Source organism: Strix aluco, chromosome 3, assembly GCF_031877795.1.
Source record: "Strix aluco isolate bStrAlu1 chromosome 3, bStrAlu1.hap1, whole genome shotgun sequence".
NCBI classification, from domain to species: domain Eukaryota; kingdom Metazoa; phylum Chordata; class Aves; order Strigiformes; family Strigidae; genus Strix; species Strix aluco.
Genome location: NC_133933.1, coordinates 88567723 through 88588877, shown reverse-complemented (window position 1 = coordinate 88588877; position 21155 = coordinate 88567723). Strand labels below are relative to the sequence as shown.

The 21155-nt window shown below is 36.4% G+C and overlaps 1 protein-coding gene across 1 annotated transcript; it reads left to right on the top strand.

Annotated features, from left to right (window-relative positions):
- The first annotated feature begins 465 nt into the window (after positions 1-465).
- Positions 466-20706, top strand: MANEA (mannosidase endo-alpha). Its single transcript, XM_074819519.1, has 6 exons — positions 466-1102; positions 6774-6903; positions 7545-8137; positions 11408-11517; positions 14615-14691; positions 15392-20706. Exons 3-6 carry the CDS (start codon positions 7588-7590, stop codon positions 16026-16028), a joined length of 1374 nt encoding a protein of 457 aa, XP_074675620.1. The 5' UTR covers positions 466-1102; positions 6774-6903; positions 7545-7587; the 3' UTR covers positions 16029-20706.
- The last annotated feature ends 449 nt before the right edge of the window (positions 20707-21155 follow it).

Here is a 21155-nt window from a genome sequence, read left to right as displayed (position 1 = left end):
AGATTCTTAAGAAAAAAAATCAAACCACACCACAGGGATCCACTTTTCATACAGCAAAGGGAAGAAATGTTCTCATTCTATGGGAAAACTGTGCTGTTTACCTAGTGCAACAATTTGTGTCAAATCAATTTGATGTGCTTATCAACAAGTGGTCTTCTTGAGAGAGTTCTGATCTTACAGTAGAAAATGGGTATACCTTTTTTTCATTGATTTGGTAATTATTTTCATTCATGGCAACTATTTACAGCCCATTTTCACTGTTTTGCAAAAAAAGAAAAAGTAAAGCACACATGAAATGATATGAAACATCAGTGAAACCATTTTTACATTATTGTAATTATATGATGACTGTATAAAAGGAGTATTTATCACACTTCATCTATTTTTTTCCTGATTTATCCCTATACAGCTGATGTGGTATAAAGATGGGTAGTTACCCAGCACACTGACTTGCTCAATGCATCACCGTCTTGAAAGCCTTACTCTGAGGTCGGCTACCACCTGTAGCAGTGCAGAGGTGCAGGTCCTCTACACAGCATCACCCACAGACTTAAGCCATGGGCTTTATTCGGCCATTAGCACTGAGCAAGTTCTTCCCCAGCTGAAAAGCAACCAACAACCCAGCAGAGAATTTTGAAGCATTGAAGAATTGTTAGGCCTTCTGCATTAAAAAAAAAAAAAAAGGCTATTTCGAAGCCCAGGGAGGTCTAACACGCAGCAGCTCGCTTCTGTTCCTCACAGAGGGAAAAGCCAGGGAGCACCCGACTGCAGGCAGGCTGACCAGCCCGGCTTCCCCGCCACAAGCCTGCAGCAACCGGCGCCGAGGTCTCACCGGCGCGGCTGCAGCCGCCGCTTACCGGGCACCGGCGGGCACCGGCCGCCACAGCCCGCCACAGGCGGACTCCCGCCCTCCGCCGCCGGCTGGCCCCGCGCATGCCCGCCTGCCGGCGCATGCGCATCTGCCCCCCCCGCCCCCAGCCTCGGCGGAGCGGTGCGGGCCCGCCCCGGAGCCCTTCCGCGGCAGCCGCGCCCAGCCGCCCCGCCAGCACGGCCCCTTCCCGCCCGCCCACCGGCCGTCGGGCAGCGCCCCTGCTTCGGCCGGGTGAGTAACGGCAGCGGCCCACCGAGCACCTCTTCTGGCGGCCCTCCCCGGGCCCTGGCTGCCCCGCTAGTGCTGCTGCCGACCCCGGGGGCTGGGGAAGGGGCAGCGGCAGTGAGGAGACGGGCTGGGCCGGGCCGGGCCGGGCGCAGCCCTGGGGTTCCTCGGAGTCGGGCCCTGCTGGGGCGCTCCTCCGGGCTGGGAGAGGAGGGGAAGGCGCCCGCCCCGCCGCAGCCATTGTCGGAGGGGCCGGGGTCGCCCCTTGGGCCGTGGCCTCGCTCCTGCGAAGGCCCCTCGCGCGGCTCTCGCCCGCGGCAGGTGCTCGGCTCTGACAGACGCTGGGGCTTGGGCGAGAGCTCCGGTGCTTGGCTCGTCAGTGTTAGAGAGAAGGGTGAACGCTCGTAATTTGGTGGCTCGCTCAGGGAAGGGGAGCAGCGCAGCAAGCTGCCTTCGCTCCCCCTTTCCTGCTTCCAATGCTTGTCAGACAGCCTCGCTCCGCAGCTGCCCGGGCTGTGAGCTGCCCCGGGGAGCCGCTCGCAGGTGGCTCCCGCTGCGGAAGCTGGGCCGAGGTTGGTGGTCCGCAGCTGCTCGAAGTTCGGGGTGTGTGTCAAAGTCCTTTCAAAGCAGGAGAACGCTGGCATGTTGAAATCAAATACTTTTATATTGCAGAGTAAATAATATATGGTAAACATAATTTAATGCTGGAGGCTGTCTTATCACGTTTAGAACAGAGTGCATCAGGACAGGGTTTTGTTCCTGCTGCTTTCTTCAAGTCTGGCTAGCAAAAAAATCACATTCCCTGTTTTGTGAATGGTAGTTATCCATGTTAGAATTGACATATTTCAAATGCCTCTTTCTAAATTGGGTGGACCAAAAGGAAACCTTATATTATTGGAAGTGCTTAAAAATATATATATTTAGCATGTAAGCACACCTATAAAGTATCTGCGTGTGACATGTAACGTCTTCTTTCATCTTCAATGATTTTCAAAGGCTTTTTAAAACAGTCTTTAGAAAAATACTTCTATGCAGACACTTTTTGGCAACTTTCCCCGTTTTTCTAAGACTAGAAACACTCCTGAGGTTCTCACAAAGAAGGTGTGGTTGGCCTCTGTTGCTTTTTTTTTTTTTTTTTAATTACTTGTGTTCCCCAGACCAAAATGTGCTATGTAGTTGTGGTGGTTTGGACAGACTTATCAGCCCTCAGGGAAGTTTACTAAATCTGACGTGGTTGACCGATTGGGAACCAAAGTAATGTTTCTAGGTGCACATCTGCACTGTAGCTCCAGAATGAAGGGCTTTAAAGGCCTAGAAGTTTCAGCTCTGTCTAGAGCTGATCTGTCACTTCAACAGTTTTTCAGCTCTTCAAGCTGGGAAATCTTAGGAGAAGCTAAGCTTTGAAAACTTAGCTGAGAAACTTTGATACTGCCCGTTAACTACCAACCTCTGACTTTTGGATGACCTTACCCTTGCATCAAGAAAGTCAGATTTTCAGAGTTCTCTTCTGTATTACACTTTCATTTGTGATGTTTAAGGAACATCAGAACAAATAAATTACAGCATTTGCCGGTTCTTACTTAAATAGATAAATCTGTTTTATTTGAACGTACTTTCTTTGCATTGCATATTTCTCTTTTGGAATCAGTAAAACTGGAAAAAACAACCCATAGGGTGGGGTAATGAAACTTGAGTTATGGTAAGAGCAAAATGTTTTAGAGTAATTAAACCCCTGGGTTTTTTTCCTTTGACTAAAGAAACATCCTTATTTTGGGAAATGTGATAGGGGAAAAAAAACCTTTGTTGTCATCTGTACACTTTTTTTCTTCATATAATAGAAACAACAAACAGAAAGTTTGCCAGCAGGATAAGTTAAGGGTATAAAAAGCAGTGGTAAGGAAGGAAAAAAACCCCAACAAACACATCACTATCAAGTATGAGTTTGAATGGGAGAGGTTATCCTTGAGGCAGGCTTGCTATTAAGTTTGGTGAACAGTTTAGAAAATACTTCAGCTTTTTTCACAGATGCTCTTTGCTTTTTTTGCTTTTTTTTCATGGAGGTATTAGTTGTTTTAGGGAGAACAACTGGAGGGTTTGTACTACCGTGATCAGTTTCATACTATTTATTCCCATTTCAGAAACTGATTTGGAACAGAGATTGTCAGAGAGGGATAAATATATTTACATTTATTTTGTGCTTTCAAGTCCATTCAGCAGCTGGCAAATTAAAAGTAAAATAACTGTGTAAGATGTTTTTGGAGAAGGGGACTGAATGTGATGGAAATATAGATTCTACCCTTTCATGGCAAAGCTTCATATTTTTCTGATATGTAATGAAGGAAATTGTAGTATCTGTAATCATAAAAAGATAAACCAAAAGGCATCAATTGACTTCAGTGCTTTCAAACTGGACCTGAAGTTAACAATTCATGATTTGGAAAAATGTGTGTGGTAGTGAAGAGTTAACTGAAGATCCTGACTTTTTTCAGGTACCTATCGGTGGAAAGTTTGCCAGAAAACTTTCTAGTATGGAGTGACTGGGTGATTAAAAAAAAAGATTAAATTTATTTAAAAAATATGTAGTATAATGCACAGAGTAAAGAAAATAATTTGAATTTCACAGTCATGACCTCAGTTTGTTTTTACCAGTCAGGAACTAGATTTAGGGATGATAATAATTCTGTAGTGAGGTTGTGTGCATTAGCTATGAACTGAATTGATAGAAAGCAGAGATTTTTGGAAAAGGGGTAGGGAGCAAAGCTAAAAGAAAAAAAAAGGCATTTTATGTCCAGATGCATGTTGAAAATAACACTGTATTCTAATGTTCCCTTAATTTCAGAAACAGTACAGAAAGGAAACACCTCAAAAAATGTTTAAATATATTCAATGATAGTGATACAATATACAGACTAGATAGACTAGAAATTTCTCTAAAGGAAAACTCAGAGGACCTAGGAGCAATTAAATTATTAGTGAAATAGAAAATGTAAATACTAAATGTAAACAAATTCTTGCTTACTCTCCCTTCTAATTTGAAATCTAGGGTCATCAAATTAAACTAGTAGGTGAGTTTCTAAATGGAAGATGTTTTTTCATATTGTACAAAGAACTGGCCATTTTTTCAGGGAAATCTCTGATCCTTAAATAGCTGAAGATGCCTAAATATTCTGGTAAAGCATTGCTCTGTATTGGACCTGTTCTTTTCCCATAGGCAGAGACTGGTGATTTAAACTAACTTGTTCTTCCTGTTGACCTGTTACAGATGGATTTTTTTTTTTTTCTTTTACAATTAATTCACTAGGCAAGAGAACTAGCTTGGAACTACTTACGTATTTGGCTGGTACACCATGGGCCAACACACTTGGGGTTAGACTCCAAAAGCTGCTACTAGTTAACAAATCGTCATATGAGTCAGAGTAACTGTCTGTGTGTGAGGTCTTAATCTGCATAAAGCTGAAGTTATTCAGGCTGACTTTTTCCTACTGAGAAAGGGCCTTGCTGTTGGGTCCAAATGCACCTAACAGTCCAAGGCAAGATACTTCGTAAGTATGTAGGAGTGACCTGTGTACTGCAGTAAATTGAAGTCAGATTGTAAAATTTGGATGCCCATGACAGAAATACAAAAACACAATAATGCTATCTCTAATGGCTCTTGAATCAGAAATGTATTCTAAGATTTTTCCAGTTCCAAGGACAGACATAACTTCAGGTAGCTGTTTCACATGGCATATTTGCTCAGTCTGTTTCCCCAATATTACTGTTCTGCTGTGGCACTAGCATTGATGAGCATAATTTATCTGTCACTGTTTCCAAAGAGTAGCTCTGAACAAGCATTGCCAACCTGTAGCTTTTCAGTGAAGCTTTTGCAGTATAGGTATCTATGCCAGGGCTGAATTATGTCATCGTCATTGGAACTGATGTCTCCCCGAAACACAAGACTTTACCATAGCTATCTTGTTCTAGAAATCTTGCACTTGATGCTGAGCCTATATATAAGCATACTAGAGGTTCATAATATGCTATGGTAGACCAGGGTCTGTCTTGATGCTAGTCAACTTTTAGTAAGTATGCTGCTCATTTTTTAGTATACTTTCTTGCTAAATATTCCATTGAAAAAGTACTTGTTGAAATAAGAACATGGAGCACTAAGATCAATTCTTGACACTTCAGAAAAAGCACTTTATGATAGCGAAATCTTGATGCAATAGAGGAGGAATTTAATAGCAGATATGTCAAAGAATAAAAAGGACCAGTTTCTCTGATATGGAATAGGAAAGCCCAAATGAAAGTCCTTATAAACATTCTAATTATAGTCATTACAGTCATTAATTCTTTTTTACAGAAGCTATGAGATAAAATAATAATTGTAGAAGTAATTTATCACTGGCAGTCCTCTATGTTATTTGATGAAGATCAGTAACATCTGGGTTAAACTAAATAAAATTGAATACATTAATACAATTAATACATTAGCCAGATGAATAATATTGTTTCCTTTTAAAAAAAACCAAAAAAACAAACAAAAAAAAAAAACAACAAAAAAAACCACCCTGACCCTTTAGAAAACTTTGGTTTATCTAATCTGAAAATTGAGTTAAACTCCCAGGGAGGGGTAGCATTGTAGACTAGAAAGAAAACTGAAAGGTCAGGAAAAGTAATAGAAGTAGTTTGAATGTATTTAAAGTTAGTTTCTTATTAAAAGAAAAATGTTCTGGACTCCATATAATCTTTGACAAAATTCTAACATCTTGGGATGGATTATGAGCTATAGAAAAAGAACCCTGTAATTTAATGTAAAATGATGTGAAATCTGTTAATGAAAAGTCTTAAATGAAGTACTATAAGCTTATATATTCCATAAAATCATTTTTCCTGACAGTAGCTAAAGGTATGGTTCCACAATGCAGTTGGGCAAAATGAGCAGCATCATTTTTGTTCCCTTCCCCCATCTGTGCTATTAACTTTTGTTGGCATTAGTTCTGTCACACTCATTCAGCTGAGACAACTTTCTAACAAGGCAAAAAGTGCGTAGGGGTTTTTTGTTATTTATTTTTGAGATGTTAACAGGGTTTTTGCCGTTGAAGTGTATAAGTGGCCTTACTGTGAAACTAGATGAATCCCAGAGGTAACTAAAAGTAGACAGCAGGATGAACAGGTTAAGGTTGGAAATGGAAGCAGAACTTCCCTTTTTGGCAGTGTCATATTACTAATCCAATTCAGGCTGTATTGTTAAAAAGCATATTCTAAAATTCCTTATCTAAAATTATCACAGCAGTAACAAATAGAGTGTTGTGACAACTGAGCTATATGTTAATGCACTCTAACAGTAGTAAAGAACATTGGGAGGAAACTAGTGTGAGATATTTTTATAAGCATTTTAAAACAACCTGTGTATATCTCAGTAAATGAAAGTAAGATTCTAAAATTTGGAGGACAATGAGAGAAATACAAAGTCACAGGTATTTTATGTCTAATAGCTGTTGAATGAGAAATTAAGATTTTCAAGTTTAGTGTTAGTTTTATGCATAATCTTTTTCCACATAATTCTGTGGTAACCTAAATTTTGTTAATCTTTTTCTCTGGCTCTCTTGTGTTTAATGTTGAACAGGAATTAAAGTTATAAATAAAGTAATTGGGCATTCCATTATACTGATTTTTCTTCCCCCCCTACTTTCAGGTGTCAAATCTTGCCGTGTACTATTAGTCTTGTTTTGACCTTAATCTTGGAATTCTACATGAAGTGTCATGCAGCTGTGACATTGTACTAACAGGCTGCCAGCAGCTAACTTACAGGCTTTCTGGTTGAGGTATGTCCTTAATGCTGTGCTATTTTTTGTTTACAGAAAACAAATTAAAATTTTAGATCTGTAAAGTTGCAGAGCATCATTGTTTCAGGTTTAATTTGCCATCATATTTAGTCAGTGTATTGGTTAACTACAATGAAGTTGTTGTTCTGAAGCCAGTAAATAGGTTAGCAAATGAAACCTGTGTTCTGAACATAAGCTGTACTTCTGTCATATTGCATTTTGTCCTTTACTCTTGTTCTGCTATGTTATTCTCCTTTCATGGCTTCTGCTTTTTTTCTTCTATTTTCTGTGCTATTTCTATCAGACTTGTCAAAACATGATAGTTCTGAAATAATGTAACCAGAATTTCCATTTACTGGGATTTATTTGGGCTAGGAAAACAATGAAGTTCAGAAATAAGATGTTTTATGAAATATGTGAGTCCTTGGTGGCAGAACCTCAAAATCTGACAAATGTTCTCAAATGCAGAAATGGTTTTTTGTTCTCCCCCCCCCTCTGCAAAGAACTGTTAGTTTTGCAGTCAGTGTATGTGTCACATTTGTCTCCATATTATTTCTATTATGTAGGAACTTTATGAAGCATTCCTACTGTTGAATTTGGTAATAAGAAATCTGACTTTAAAATATTTGTCTTTTGATCAGTTGCGGCCAAAATCCTTCTGTTTGGATTCTGAACTATGACATCATGGCAAGATTTCGCAGAAGAACATGCATCATTTTGTTGCTTTTTATTTTGTTTATTTGCTCCATAATGATGGCTTTGAAGACTCTGAGACCTGACAGAGCTGGATTTGGGGATCCATTTGGACTTGGTTTGTTGCCTGAGCTTCAACAACGGACAGTGCATTTAGATAATAAACAGCATTCACTAAATAGGGTTCAAGGAGATACTGTAACGCGTGTTGGTAATTTGCATAGTATCACAGTCAATACTATGAAAGCATCTATGCCTCCTGTAAACAAGCTGGAAGAAGAGCTGTCTTCTCCTAATTATAACTTTCACATATTCTACTATAGTTGGTTTGGGAATCCACAGTTTGATGGTAAATATATTCACTGGAACCATCCATTGTTGCCACACTGGGATCCCAAAATTGCAAACAATTATCCAAAGGGAAGGCATAATCCTCCTGAGGACATTGGGGCCAATTTTTATCCTGAACTCGGATCTTACAGTTCCAAAGACCCTTCTGTCATAGAAGCCCACATGAAACAAATGCGTTCAGCTTCAACTGGTAATGAATGTTAACGTTTCAGCATGTTATTCATTTATCCAGCCTTAAATATGAATGAACACAACTGACCCATTCTGCCATTTTTCTATGTAATTCTGGAAATGTCTGAAACTAGTAAATAGCTTTGTATTTTCGAGTTTTAACCCCCAACTGCAACCTACATCTTCAAAGCTGTGTCTGATGAGTGTAACAGCACAGAAACGTAAGAACTATATTTGTAATCCTGTAGGTGCACGTGTTTCGTGACTTACTGTTAAGAACTGATAACATATGTAGAAAATACAGAAACCATTGCTAGAATATATTGTCTGCGTATTTTATTTTTGGACATAAATACTTCAGCTTTAAGAACAGGTTTCAGTAAATCATGTTAACATGGTTATGGAGCAGTCTGTTCAAATAGGAGTGTTTTTTTCTTTTCTGAATTCTTTGTGTGTAATTATGTATTAATTTGTATGTTAAAGAGCATGTAGCATTGTAGCTTTTATTTTTATAGGTGTTCTCATTAGGTATACAAATGTCTAATCCAAACTTTCTTGAACGATTGTTTCAACATAGCTAATTACAGTTTATTTCTTTGACCAAAAGTATGTTTTTTTCCAATAGAAACTGATGTTTCCTTTCTCTAAATAAGATGGACCATGTACCTAAGAATATTCAATATATTTTGGTGTCATTCTTTGTTGTTGGGCTTTATGGTCCTTTTTATGTTCATCTTCTTTAAAATAAGCAGTCATATAGGCTAATATTAAACTCTGAACAGCTGCAGAGAAATCTCAAGTATTAGTTGCCAGTAAGCACTTTTTTTAGTCTTATCTAAAGCAAAATAATGCATGATAGTATGATGAAAGCAGAGAGGGCACTTGTAGCTTTAGAAGTATCTGTGATGTTTCTCATCCTCTTAAAACAGATGTCTAATAGAGCTGAACTGGTGGAAAAGGCACCAAAATGGTTTGCAAAATAAGGGGTTTTTTAGTAGCTTAAGTTAGTTTTCTATTTAAAATTCAGCAATGTGAATGAATAGTTCATGCTTCCTGTGACATACTCTTTATAACATATTACTGATACTGTCAGAAGTTATTTTTTTCTGCTGTTATTCTGACATGGATTTAAGTACATTTGAATTTGTTCTCTTCCATCTAGATTTGACCAACATAAATCATCAACTTTTTTTCCTCAGGTCATTATTTCAAATATTGCATCTTTTTTAATAAGAATTATACTTTGCTCATTTTTTGTGTACTGTGAGGTTGACTGTTTACAGTTTATTTTTGTTTCTTAGCCAATGTATAATCCATGACTTCATATTACATTCCATCAAATAATAATTTTTCTTCTAGCCTTTTTTGAGGCCTTATCAAGAATCTTACAAAAAGGAGAAAAATGTTAAGTGGTTCTTTCAGCCAATATTGTATAATGATTGAAGGCATACAAGCAATTTGAGCAGCAAGAGTGTCATGCAGTGCTTCCTTGTATTCTTATATTTTACAATTCTTCCCTTATTAATTTCCTAAATTGTAACAGATTAATGCATTAGATTTTATTCCTTGGATTACTTGGTGAAATTTATTTTCTTGCACCAAACTGTTTTTGAAGTAGTCCAGTTTGAAGTCCTTCGTTTGTCTTGAATGACTCTACTCTGGTTTTAAACATATTTATGCTATTTTTGGCATGGAGTCCATCCTTTTTTAGACTCCTGAAGTGGTACATAACTTTATTTTTTAACCACAGGAAAGAAAATATTAAGTAGTCTTTCTGAGGGAGAGACCAATGCAAACACGCATTTAGGTTCCTTGATGAACAATTCTGTCTCCTGAACTCTTCCCTGTCTCCTAAAGCTACAGAAGAGGGTCTTGACAGACGTTGTATTTAAGACACCTTGACTGTTACCTGAGTTTGTTGCTGCTGATCTACTTGTCCTTTACATCTTACTCTTTTGAATTTTGTCCTTTTCTTTCATATGAAATAAAAGATAGGGTGATAAAATGCAGTAAAATATTGCATTTTTCCTGTCCTTGAGCAGACTATCTCTTGTGATAGACTATTATTTGTGATTCTCTCTTTGATAAAATGTGGAGAGAATATGCTGAGTATAGTTGAACTAACTTCTATATATAGTGAGCTCAGATTTCTGGTTTTGATGGTAGAAGATGATTGTGTATTCACTCTAATTTATGCTTTCTTTTTCATAATTTTGGACTTGTGTTTTGGAAATTGTCAGTCAGAAATATTATGTTAGTAAAATAGATAAAATTTAGAGTATATACTTCCCTATCTCTGTGATGTGATTTGTGTACTTAAATCTTTGCCTAGTTAAAAAGAATCACATTGACTTATTCTTCCATATGTTTTAAATAGTATTGTTAGGAAAATATTCCTACATCAGTATTTCATGTATTTCTTTCTGTCTGACCTTCTTCCTGATATTATTTCCAGCTACACACCTAAAAGGTGTAATTTATTTATCTGACAGAATTTTATTTTAGAAGGAAAGTGTTTAGTGTTTCTGAAGAGGTATGTGTTCTTTTGCTTTCATGGAGAGCGTCAGGGAAATTTACGACATAGGGACATTTTATTTGTTGTCGACTTCTTTTTTGACAAATAGTCAAGGAATAGTAACATCCTTAAATTACTCAAGCATTTTTTTAGGTAATAAATTTAAAAACTAATTTCACATGGTTGGATGGGTGGATTACACCATAGTAATTGCTTTTAGCAAGAAGGAAGGTTGTGGGATTATAGTCACTGCTTCTAGTATGAAATTGTTTTGTAGTAGAGTCAGAGGTACAATGCAGAAATATGGTAGGGGATAAAGTTTCATAAAATAAGGATCTCTTATCACATGCATAGCCCTCATCTCTTGAGTGTTCTCTAACCCTATGTATCTTGATATTCTTTGGCTGTACTGTGGCATAGCTATAACGCCTTAGTTGGGAGCATTCTCCTCCTCCTGGTACAACCTGGAAGTTAGGATGCTGTGCTGAAAAGTGGGTGGGAATGGCTCTAAGTGTTAGGCTTGGGACACTGAGCACAGATCTGTGCCCTTGACAGATGATCTTACCACTGTTTGTTTTGTTGTCTTTTAAACAGAGAAGTTAAAATCCACTCTGAGAATACTGAGATTTTGTAATTGGTTAAAAACTACTTTGAAATTCTCATTTATATTATGTGGATTTCACATCAAACAATAAGTATAACTCATTACAGTGTTATAATGTACATGTTTTATGTTAAACAACATGATTTAAAACTTAAGTTTTGTATTTTCAGGTGTAATAGTGCTTTCATGGTACCCACCAGGTATGGCTGATGAAAATGGAGAACCAACTGATGATTTGGTGCCTGTTATTTTGGATTATGCACACAAATATAATCTAAAGGTAAAGTATTTTTAAGATGCATAAAGTAGGACTACTTAAGAAAGTAAACCTTGCTAAGAGTTTACTACGTTTGATTCATGGTGTAGAGCAAGAAGGCTTGTCATGTAAGAATCATAGAATACAAGGTTAGAAGGGACCTCAAGGATCATCTGGTTCAACCTTTCTTGGCAAAAGCCAGGTGTAGCAAATGGCTCAGCACCCTGTCCAGCTGAATCTTAAAGCTGTTCAATGCTGGGGAATCCACCACTTTGCTGGGGTGATTATTCTAGTGGTTGATTGTTCTCACTGGGAAAAATTTTCCCCTTGTGTCCAATCAGAGTGTCCCCACGAGTAACTCGTACCCATGGCTCCTTGTCTTTTCCATGTGACTCCTTGTAAAAAGGGAGTCTCCATGTTCTTTGTAGCCACCCTTCAAATACTGGAACATGGTGATCAGGTCTCCTCTAAGTCTTCTCTTCTCAAGGCTGAACAAACCCGATTCTGTCAGCCTTTCCTAATCTGGCAGACTGCCCAGTCCCTTGGTCATCTTCGTGGTCCTTCTCTGGACTCTCTTCAGCCTGTCCACATCTTTATTGTATAGTGGGGAACAAAACTGAACACAGTACTCCAGGTGTGGCCTGAAAAGTGCTGAGTAGAGTGGGATAATGACTTTTTATCTCTGCTGGTGATGCCCTTGTTGACACAACCCAGCATCCTGGTGGCTTGCTTTGCCACTGCAGCACACTCTTTGCTCATATTGAGCTGCTTGTCCACCGGACCCCCAGGTCCCTTTCCACAGAGCTGCTCCCCAGTCTGTGCTGCGCTCCTGGATTAAGTTTTCTCGGGTGCAAGACCTTACACTTGTGGCTTCTGTTTCTGTCTTCTTTTACGCTGCTGCTCTTTTGGGTCAGCAAAGCAGGTATAAGTGCCCTTTGAATTTCACTGAATTTTGATAAGATCTAAGCAATATTGCCGTATAACTAGAATAAATATCATATTCTGCCTTTGTTTTGGTTCAGATCTAAAGCTTATAGAATCTAAGGTATGATGGGGTGGATTATTTTTTCTTTTTAGGAAACAGTTTTTAAAATAAGACAATACGTTGTTTTCAAATGAGTCTTGGGAGTTGAAGGAAGTATCACATATTTCAAAATATTATGGAATACAATGAGCTATAAACTGAGAAACTTGAAGAAAGAAGAAAGACTAACCTAATTTTTTTCGTTACCACATAACTTGCTGGCATGTGATCACAGAGGTCAGGAGTAAGCATCTATGAGTAATGAAAAGGGATTTATAAGTTCTAGTTTGAATGAATGTCTTTATTCCAGAAGGTATCAGGAACACTTGCCTTGGACAGTAAGGTCAGAGTTGCTGCTCTGACTTTAGGTTACTCCATGACATGACAAGATAGAAAGGCTGAATTACCAGTTTTCTGAAATAAGTGAAATATCAAATCAATTAAAGATTATGTGGATTGATCAGTAGAATCTAAAATTGTGGTTTTATTTTATTTTTAGAGTAAAACTCTCATTTTCCCTTGGGATAAAGAAAACATGCATTGCCTTTTAGTCTTGCTGAGTAGTACATTTGAATTTTTAAATTATCTAAGTAGCTGTATATGTTTGATCTCTGGAGCATGTTGTCTGTACTGGGGACTAAAAATACAGCCTGTGCATCTGCTCTGGTTTTAGTTGGTCATGCAAGTTGCAGATTCTCAGAGAAATTTCCTGTCACTAGTAGCAACAGTAGATTCTTTGACAAGCAGGAGGAAAGTGGGAAGGTTAAATGAGATACAGAAGTAATTTTGAAACTGTTAAAAATGCTGTGTGAATTGCATTGTGGCATAAGTTGAACATATGTAGTAGGAAATTATTAAAAAGAAAAAAGAAGTATTATCCTTCCCTAGAATTTTGAGATCATCTGATGGAGCTTGCTCTCACCTAAAAGAACTTTTAACATTCAAGTCTCTCAAGGGATCCAAGGCAAAATGAAATAAGCTACCAAGGAAAATGCATGTAATAGTATGGTAATGAATGGAATATGGATGGAACTGCTGTTATTGCTTGGAATAATTAGTAGAATACAGATATTAAGTATAGATACTACCAAGGAATACTACCTTCACTATAATGTTTTTAAACATTCTTGTGCTAGTAATTTATTACAGTTAAGTGTTAGGAATGTCAGTAGAACAAAACCAACATACAAATTTCATTTCTGTTATGTCTGCTAAAAGATAAGGCCTTTTGATTTGCCTGGTTTTGATAGTTGGAAATGAAATACAAAATTATAGTGCTTTTCAACCTGTCCTGTCAGTCCTAGTGATTTAGTCTAACACAGTATTTTTCTATAGTTTGTATCTAGTTGACGTAGATATTGGCTCTACAATGGAAATTTGCTTCTGTTGCAGAGTTGTTGAATACTTCATTAAATGCATTCTGCTTCTGAAAAACTAGTTGCTTTGATTAATGTAATACACTTCCATTTAATTGTATGTTTGAAAACAGTGGCATTTTTACATTGAAATAACTTCACATGTATAGGCTAAATAATTCCATAAGCTCCAAGGTTGAAATTCAGAGCACTAGCAGTACATTTTATTAGATTCAGTTCCAAAATTTTATTACTGTTGATAAATCTGTAAAATTATAACTTAAAATCTATTTTGAGACTGAAAAGTCTCCGTAGAGAATTATCTATAGCAAATTTGGTACATTGTTTAGAAAATAAATATTAAAATGTTTCATTGGTTAATCAGTTCTTTGACATTTGAATAGATATTTTATTTCAATTTTTAGTTTCTGCTGTAGTTTGTTAAGTTTGCTGAAGCATGCTTGCTACTCGCAGTAGCCTAGAGAAAAGAAAAGCAGTGTTTTAATGTAAAAAACCTAAATATTTACTCTATTACCAGACTTCCTTGGATCCCAAGCTTCTAATCTTAGCAATGCAGAAGTGAATTAGGGTTGGATTATTCTCAAAATAGACTAATAAAAATGTTTGCTCTGTAAAGAACTATAGTTAATGTAATTGGTACTTGCTTCATATAATATGCGGTGCCCATGTATTCAGTAGTATTTTATGTTTGTGTTGCTCTTACTACATTTCCATCTTTCAGGTCACTTTTCATATTGAACCTTACAAAGATAGAGATGATCGCAGTATGTACCACAATGTCAAATACATCATTGACAAGTGAGTGCTTTCAGAATGGTTTCCTTTGGGTTCTGTTACATGCTGGTTTAGGGGACTTCTTTATATTATCAAAAGCTTGGAAAAATATATAAAAATGCATACTGAGACTGAAGAAAACTATAACAAACTTTGTTCATATTTCAGTGGTACAAAACTCAGTCTGTTTTTTGAATATCGAAGTGTGAATTTTACATAGATACTCAAGTGTAAATTGCTTTCAACATTCATTAGTATCACATCATGATACTTCTGATTAAAGCAGTTAAAGTATTAGCTACATGATATGTAAATTAAACATACATTTTTATAGTGACAAACTAGCAGCTAGAGCTTTAATGTGTGGACCTCTAGTGATTTTAATTAAGCTTGACAAATTCTATACAGGTACTTGTTTTGTTTATCAATGCTACTTAGACTGTCTTATTTCATACTGAATTAGAGTTGTCCTTCAGAGAAAACTAATACTTATAGCGCAGTTTGACACTAAGTTACTAATTTGTAGTAATTTAAAGGTTCTTTGCAGATTCATTATTTGATACTTCAGCAAACACTGGGCTGAAAATGGTTATGAATTACTATGTTTTAAAAGGCATGCACTGTCTTTTTAAATTAGTTTGTAGGAAAGGTCTTCAGCTCAGATTGTGAAACAGTATTTTCCAAATGGCGAATTTTGTCTTAATGATACTTGTTTGCTTTATAGATATGGAGGCCATCCAGCCTTTTACAGGCATAAGACCAGCACAGGCAGATTTCTTCCCATGTTTTATGTTTATGATTCTTATGTAACAATTCCTGAAATATGGGCAAATCTGTTAACTGTTTCTGGATCCCAGACTATTCGGAATACTCCATATGATGCACTATTCATTGCACTTCTTGTAGAAGAAAGACACAAGCATGACATTCACAGAAGTGGTTTTGATGGAATGTACACGTACTTTGCCACCAATGGCTTCTCCTATGGCTCATCTCATCATAACTGGGCAAGTTTAAAAGCCTTTTGTGATAGTAACAACTTAATGTTTATTCCAAGTGTGGGGCCAGGGTATGTTGATACCAGTATCCGACCATGGAACAACCACAACACCCGTAATCGTGTCAATGGGAAGTACTATGAGACTGCTTTCAGTGCAGCCCTTTTGGTGCGACCAGAAATTATTTCTATTACATCTTTTAATGAATGGCATGAGGGAACTCAGATTGAAAAAGCTGTCCCGAAACGGACTGGACAGGTGGTTTACCTTGATTATAAGCCCCATAAACCAAATGTTTACCTAGAGCTTACTCAGAAGTGGTCTGAGAAGTACAGAAAAGAACAAGAACAGTGGCTGATGTGAGCTGTTGCTGCTGCAGTTGTTTCCTAACACATTGACTACATTGAGAAAGAAATTGAGAGCTGAAAAATTTGTTATTAAATGTCTTTATTATAGATACTCAAATTCTTATATCTCTTGAATGTATATGCACTACTACTGAATTTGAATTCTGAAGAGTAAAAGATGATGAGAATATTGGCATTTCTGTCTTATTGGATATTGTAGTTCAAGAATATTCAGGGAAAATGCTGGTTTTGTTTGTCTTTTTTTTTTTTTTTTTAAACTTCATAACTTGCATGCTGATCTTCCAGAACGTCTGCATGGGATAACTACATGACCGAAGTAGAACAAAAATTTGGCATAGTTATAGTTATTTCCTTTATTCTTGTAGTTGTGTTTCTAATCAAAGTGATGCTGTAATCTAAATTTTTATCCTGATAGCTTCTGCAGGATGCGTGTCTGTAGCATGTGGAATAATCTACATCTACTGTTTTTAATGCTTTGCACACACAGAGTTCTTGACATATGATTAGCTTGTGGTAAAAACACTGAAGAAGTATGTGTGATGCAACACTAGTGGATTTTTTTTCAAAAAAGAAAAAGTACTTGGAAGATTGAGTTCCAAAGAACTGCTGAAAGATTTCTAGTTTACTTCCATTTGTTCTGTTTGGTGCAGACTTTTGCAGATTACTGGATACTAACCAGTAACATAGTTTTTTCTATGTTACTTTGAATTAAAAAAAAAAAAAAAGGTATTTGAAACTGACAGTGGAAAAGATTTTTGTGAGGGGGGGAAAAAAACCCTAAACATTCGAAAAGTATACTAAAACTTCCATTCTTACATGTCTGCTAATTGACTGCAGACACAGATCTAGTGTGGTTTTTAAAATGTTTAAAGATTCTAAAGCTAATATCTTACTAGTCCTACAATAAATATAATTTTAGGAAATGCTTTTTTGTTTCTGATTTAGGAGCAGTCTGGTTTGGAAGCAATGACAGCAACTGCCCATTAGTTTAATTTGAAATCTGAGATTTCTGTTTTTCATATAGTTCATCTAGTTGTTCCAGGATTCAGAACAGTAGATACTAAAGTCTTGTAATCATTCAGCTAAGCTCCCTACCAACACTATCTTTCATACTGTGGTGTGGCTGGAAACGAGTACTTTCCAGACCTAAGAATCTCACATTTCAAATGTTGTGATTATTAATTGTGTTTCTTAATGGAGCTTGAAAGGCTCAATTCACGTGGACATGTCTCCTCAGCAACCCTTTCTTGGCATTTTCATACAACTTCATAGAGAAGTCCTGAACTTTGGAATAGTAGAAATTGCAGTGGTTTGTTTATTTGTGACAAATGTTTAATCTGTAGCAAAGTGGCTTTTTTTTTTTTAGTTGTTTTTTTACATTTATATACAAGGTGCTGATTCTGTGTTTTAGTTCCTATGCTGGAACTATTGTGACCACTAGAATTCCACTGATTTCAGCAGGACTCATGGAAATTACACTCCTTACTCAGTTCTCACAGAAATCTGTTCATGAAGTTGTAGGATGAATGTGAGGACTTGTGGTTAAAAGAAGAAAACAAAACAAATCAGTATGTTTTTTCCAAAAATTATTGTCATTCCAAATAAACATAAGCCAGTTACTACTAATATTTTTCTAGAGTCTTTCTGGTATGAGAGAGGTTTGTTTATGTATTTTTTTACTTATTTACAGTTTAATTCTCCTGTCATTTCTCTGCAGTTGTTAAAGAAATGAGGTACCCTCAGCTGCTTGAAAAACATGAAGAAATAGGGTGACATATATAACCTCACATGTTGAAGTGCACCTTGAGTTATTAGAGTCTTATTAATATCTCTTCTTAACTTTTTGCATTTTCCTACAGCATTTCTGCAAACTCCAAAGTGCTTCTGAAAGAGATGTTTACTAATGCTTATTTTGTTTTACTTACACTCAGGTGGATAAACTGAAGTAGATATAGGTATGACCACAGTCACAAAATAGTGTCTGAGACATATGAAGCACTTGCTAGACTTCTACCATTTCCAAGTTAACCACTCACTCCCTTTATTAAGGAAACTGATGTATATGTTTTTTACTAGAAATCCCTCAAATAGCTATACATAATTTGGTTTTGTAATTTGTTATATGTTTATGCTTTTACAGCCTGAAGAGCCCATATATTTATTTTAAATGTGAAGGAATAATTAAATTTTTGCATATCAATATTGCATATATTATTAAAAAATAATCTGAAATCAAACCTGTTGAAAGGACCACTCTCTGTTTTCCACCGGTCTTGTCATCCCCCGGTCTTTTCTCACTGTATTGTCTGAGTACTTTACTAGTCTTGACAACCTTGCACTCAGCTTTCAGCTCCTTACTTTCTCCTGGTGGCAGTTTATTTTCTCTGTGACAATAAAAGTTGTTCCTTTTGTTGCTGTTTATAGAAATGTTTAACATTTATTGTATTGTACAACTGAGGTGATCTATCTTGTTTAAAATATAATTTATGGTATCAGTGTAATGGATCTTCATTACTCTGAAAGACTTCGGTACTTGCTGTAAAGGTATTATTTAGCCCTTGCCATGAATTGGTATGGGCCATGACACAACTGGTGTCTAATGGCATCTTTAGAAGAATTTACAGAATTTCTGTAGAAAAGAATGAAGATTAAGTGCCTAGAAATTTGTTGCCCCTGAGCATTTACTGTATTATGTGCTTGATGTGTTTTAAAATATAGATAAGCAACCTGATAAAATATGTCAGAGTTTAGAATTTAATTTGATAATCCTAAGGAGAGCTGATGGAATAGCAGCTACTAGAACTACCCCACCTGCCTGCCCGATACTCTCTCTGTACTTAGAGCAAGTATTAGTGCTACTTCTTGTTATAGGGGATGGAGAGTTTTGCTGATGGACTGCTGCTGCAGTTATGATAGTTTTTGGAAATTTGAGTAAAAATGGATCTGTGGGAGAGGATTTGTCCAAATGCAGAGGAATAAGATTGTTATAAGTGCACAGTTACTGGGGTGAGGGAGGTGAAAGGTGAATGTATTTAGAAGGTGATTGCTCCAAACTTTACAGTTAATAAAAAAAAAAAAAGACTAATATGCAACCAAAATTAGGGGGAAGAATATTTATTATGAGTTTCAGATCTGAAGTGGAATTTGAGGAATATCTGGATCATATTTCACTTTGGCTTCACACCCCTATCTATTGACTAATTGAAATTAAAATATTGTAATGATTACTTTGAAAGTAATATTTTTACACTGATCAGTTGCATTTGACTCATCTTGTTATAGTATGTTATAGTACTTAGAGTGATATACTACATTTATATAGATTAGGCAAGAAACACTGTGGGAAGATTTAGTAGAGATCATGCCATACTATGCCTCTGCAAATATAGAAGTACCTGAAGTTATTGATCACATACTACTGACTGAGTATCCCCAGAGGGAAAATGGTTTCTGAGACAAGTAGCAAGTCTTTGTGGTAAAAGAGAACTTCTTTTTAAAAGGAAATCTATAGGTTCATTTCTGCTTCTGTCAGTTGTGATTAAGTAAATTGTTTTAGTTCTGTGAGCTATTTCAGAACTGAAGCTTAATACATCTTCTCTGAAATAAGAATTTATATTAAATCTTGTATAGTAGTGCATGTTTCTCAGATCTATAAACTTGTATTGAATTTTGAGGGAAAGAACACGTGCATATGCTGTTACTATTTCAGTGGCAAGCTGTAGATTATTGTGAATATAGTTTACTCATGTTCATCGTGTTTGTCTAGTGCCTTTCTTTTCAGGTGCCAGTGATTTGTCTCTTAAGAGGTTATTGAAGCAGAAGGGTCTTTAGTGAACTTATTTTTATTATGAAACTTGGTATGTATACACTCTGCATAGTTTGAATTAACACCTTTTACACATGGCTCTTGGGTTCTTTTGAAAACATTTCACAGGAGCGTTTTCAGCACTGGGTTGCTAGTAGGAGAATGTATCTCTGGGCACATGAACAAGGACGTACTGTAATTTAGGCCACTTTTTTTGTGAATCTTGTGTACCTAAAAAGGAAATAACGTATTTACAGACAAATTATTTACCACTTAATGTAAGCTGAAAATCTCTCTCCTAGTCCTAAGGTATTTTACAAGTGTTGGTCTTCATCTTTCTACTTGCTTAAGATAGTGTCAATATTACATTCCTTTTACTTTTGACCAACATGTTAAATGTTGCATAAACTTCTAAAGTGATTGTATTTCTAAGACTTCATAGTTGTAATATTCAGTAAAGAGAATCTACAAGATTATTGGCACTGCAAGAAAGCCTGATATGAATTTGATATCATATAGGTATGATTTTGCTGTGAATGGATAGTGTATCTTTGCTATGTATTGAACATGAGTAAAAAAAAAAAAATCATTTCTTTTAATACCCTATCTGGCTGTGGCAGAGATGCATTTGCTTACATGAATATATAAAAACAAGTGTGTGTGTGTGTATTTATATATATTATATATGTGCATATAACTTGAAGTCATTATTTTTGAAGTACTATATCATTGTATTAAAATTACAGGCTGGATTCTGCTACTTTTAAGTAAGCAATGTTTTTAATTCCCTATGATGTTTACAAAAAACCTAGTTATGTATGAATACTTCCATGAACAATAAACATATGCCCTAAAAGTGTGATTTAAATGGAGTGTGTGCTAATATTTTTTTAATAATATGAGTTTAGAAAGTGAATTTTTGCTTTTCTATTACAGTATATGTGTAGAATTTAGACTGAAAACAACAGGCTTATCACCATGTTTTTAAACAGACAATACTCCTGAAGTTTTTAGGCCTATTTGTATTACATCTTATTAGGCTACTAAGTAAGTTCACTCGTGCATAGTGTTACAGGTATCTTTGAGTCCCAGGGTATGACTGTCTTTTGCCAAGGTAAAACTGAAGCTTACAGCTCATACAGAAGTTTAAGAGGGATGGGCACACAAATAATTAACCTTGCAGGAGAATGGTTTACAACTGAATGCTACAGTGGGGTCAAAAAATTATTTGTTGCATTCTGATAGAATATTGTGCTATTCAGGTATAAAAACTGTAGGAGGTAAGGGGTTGCCATTTTACTTAATTTTCACAGAAAT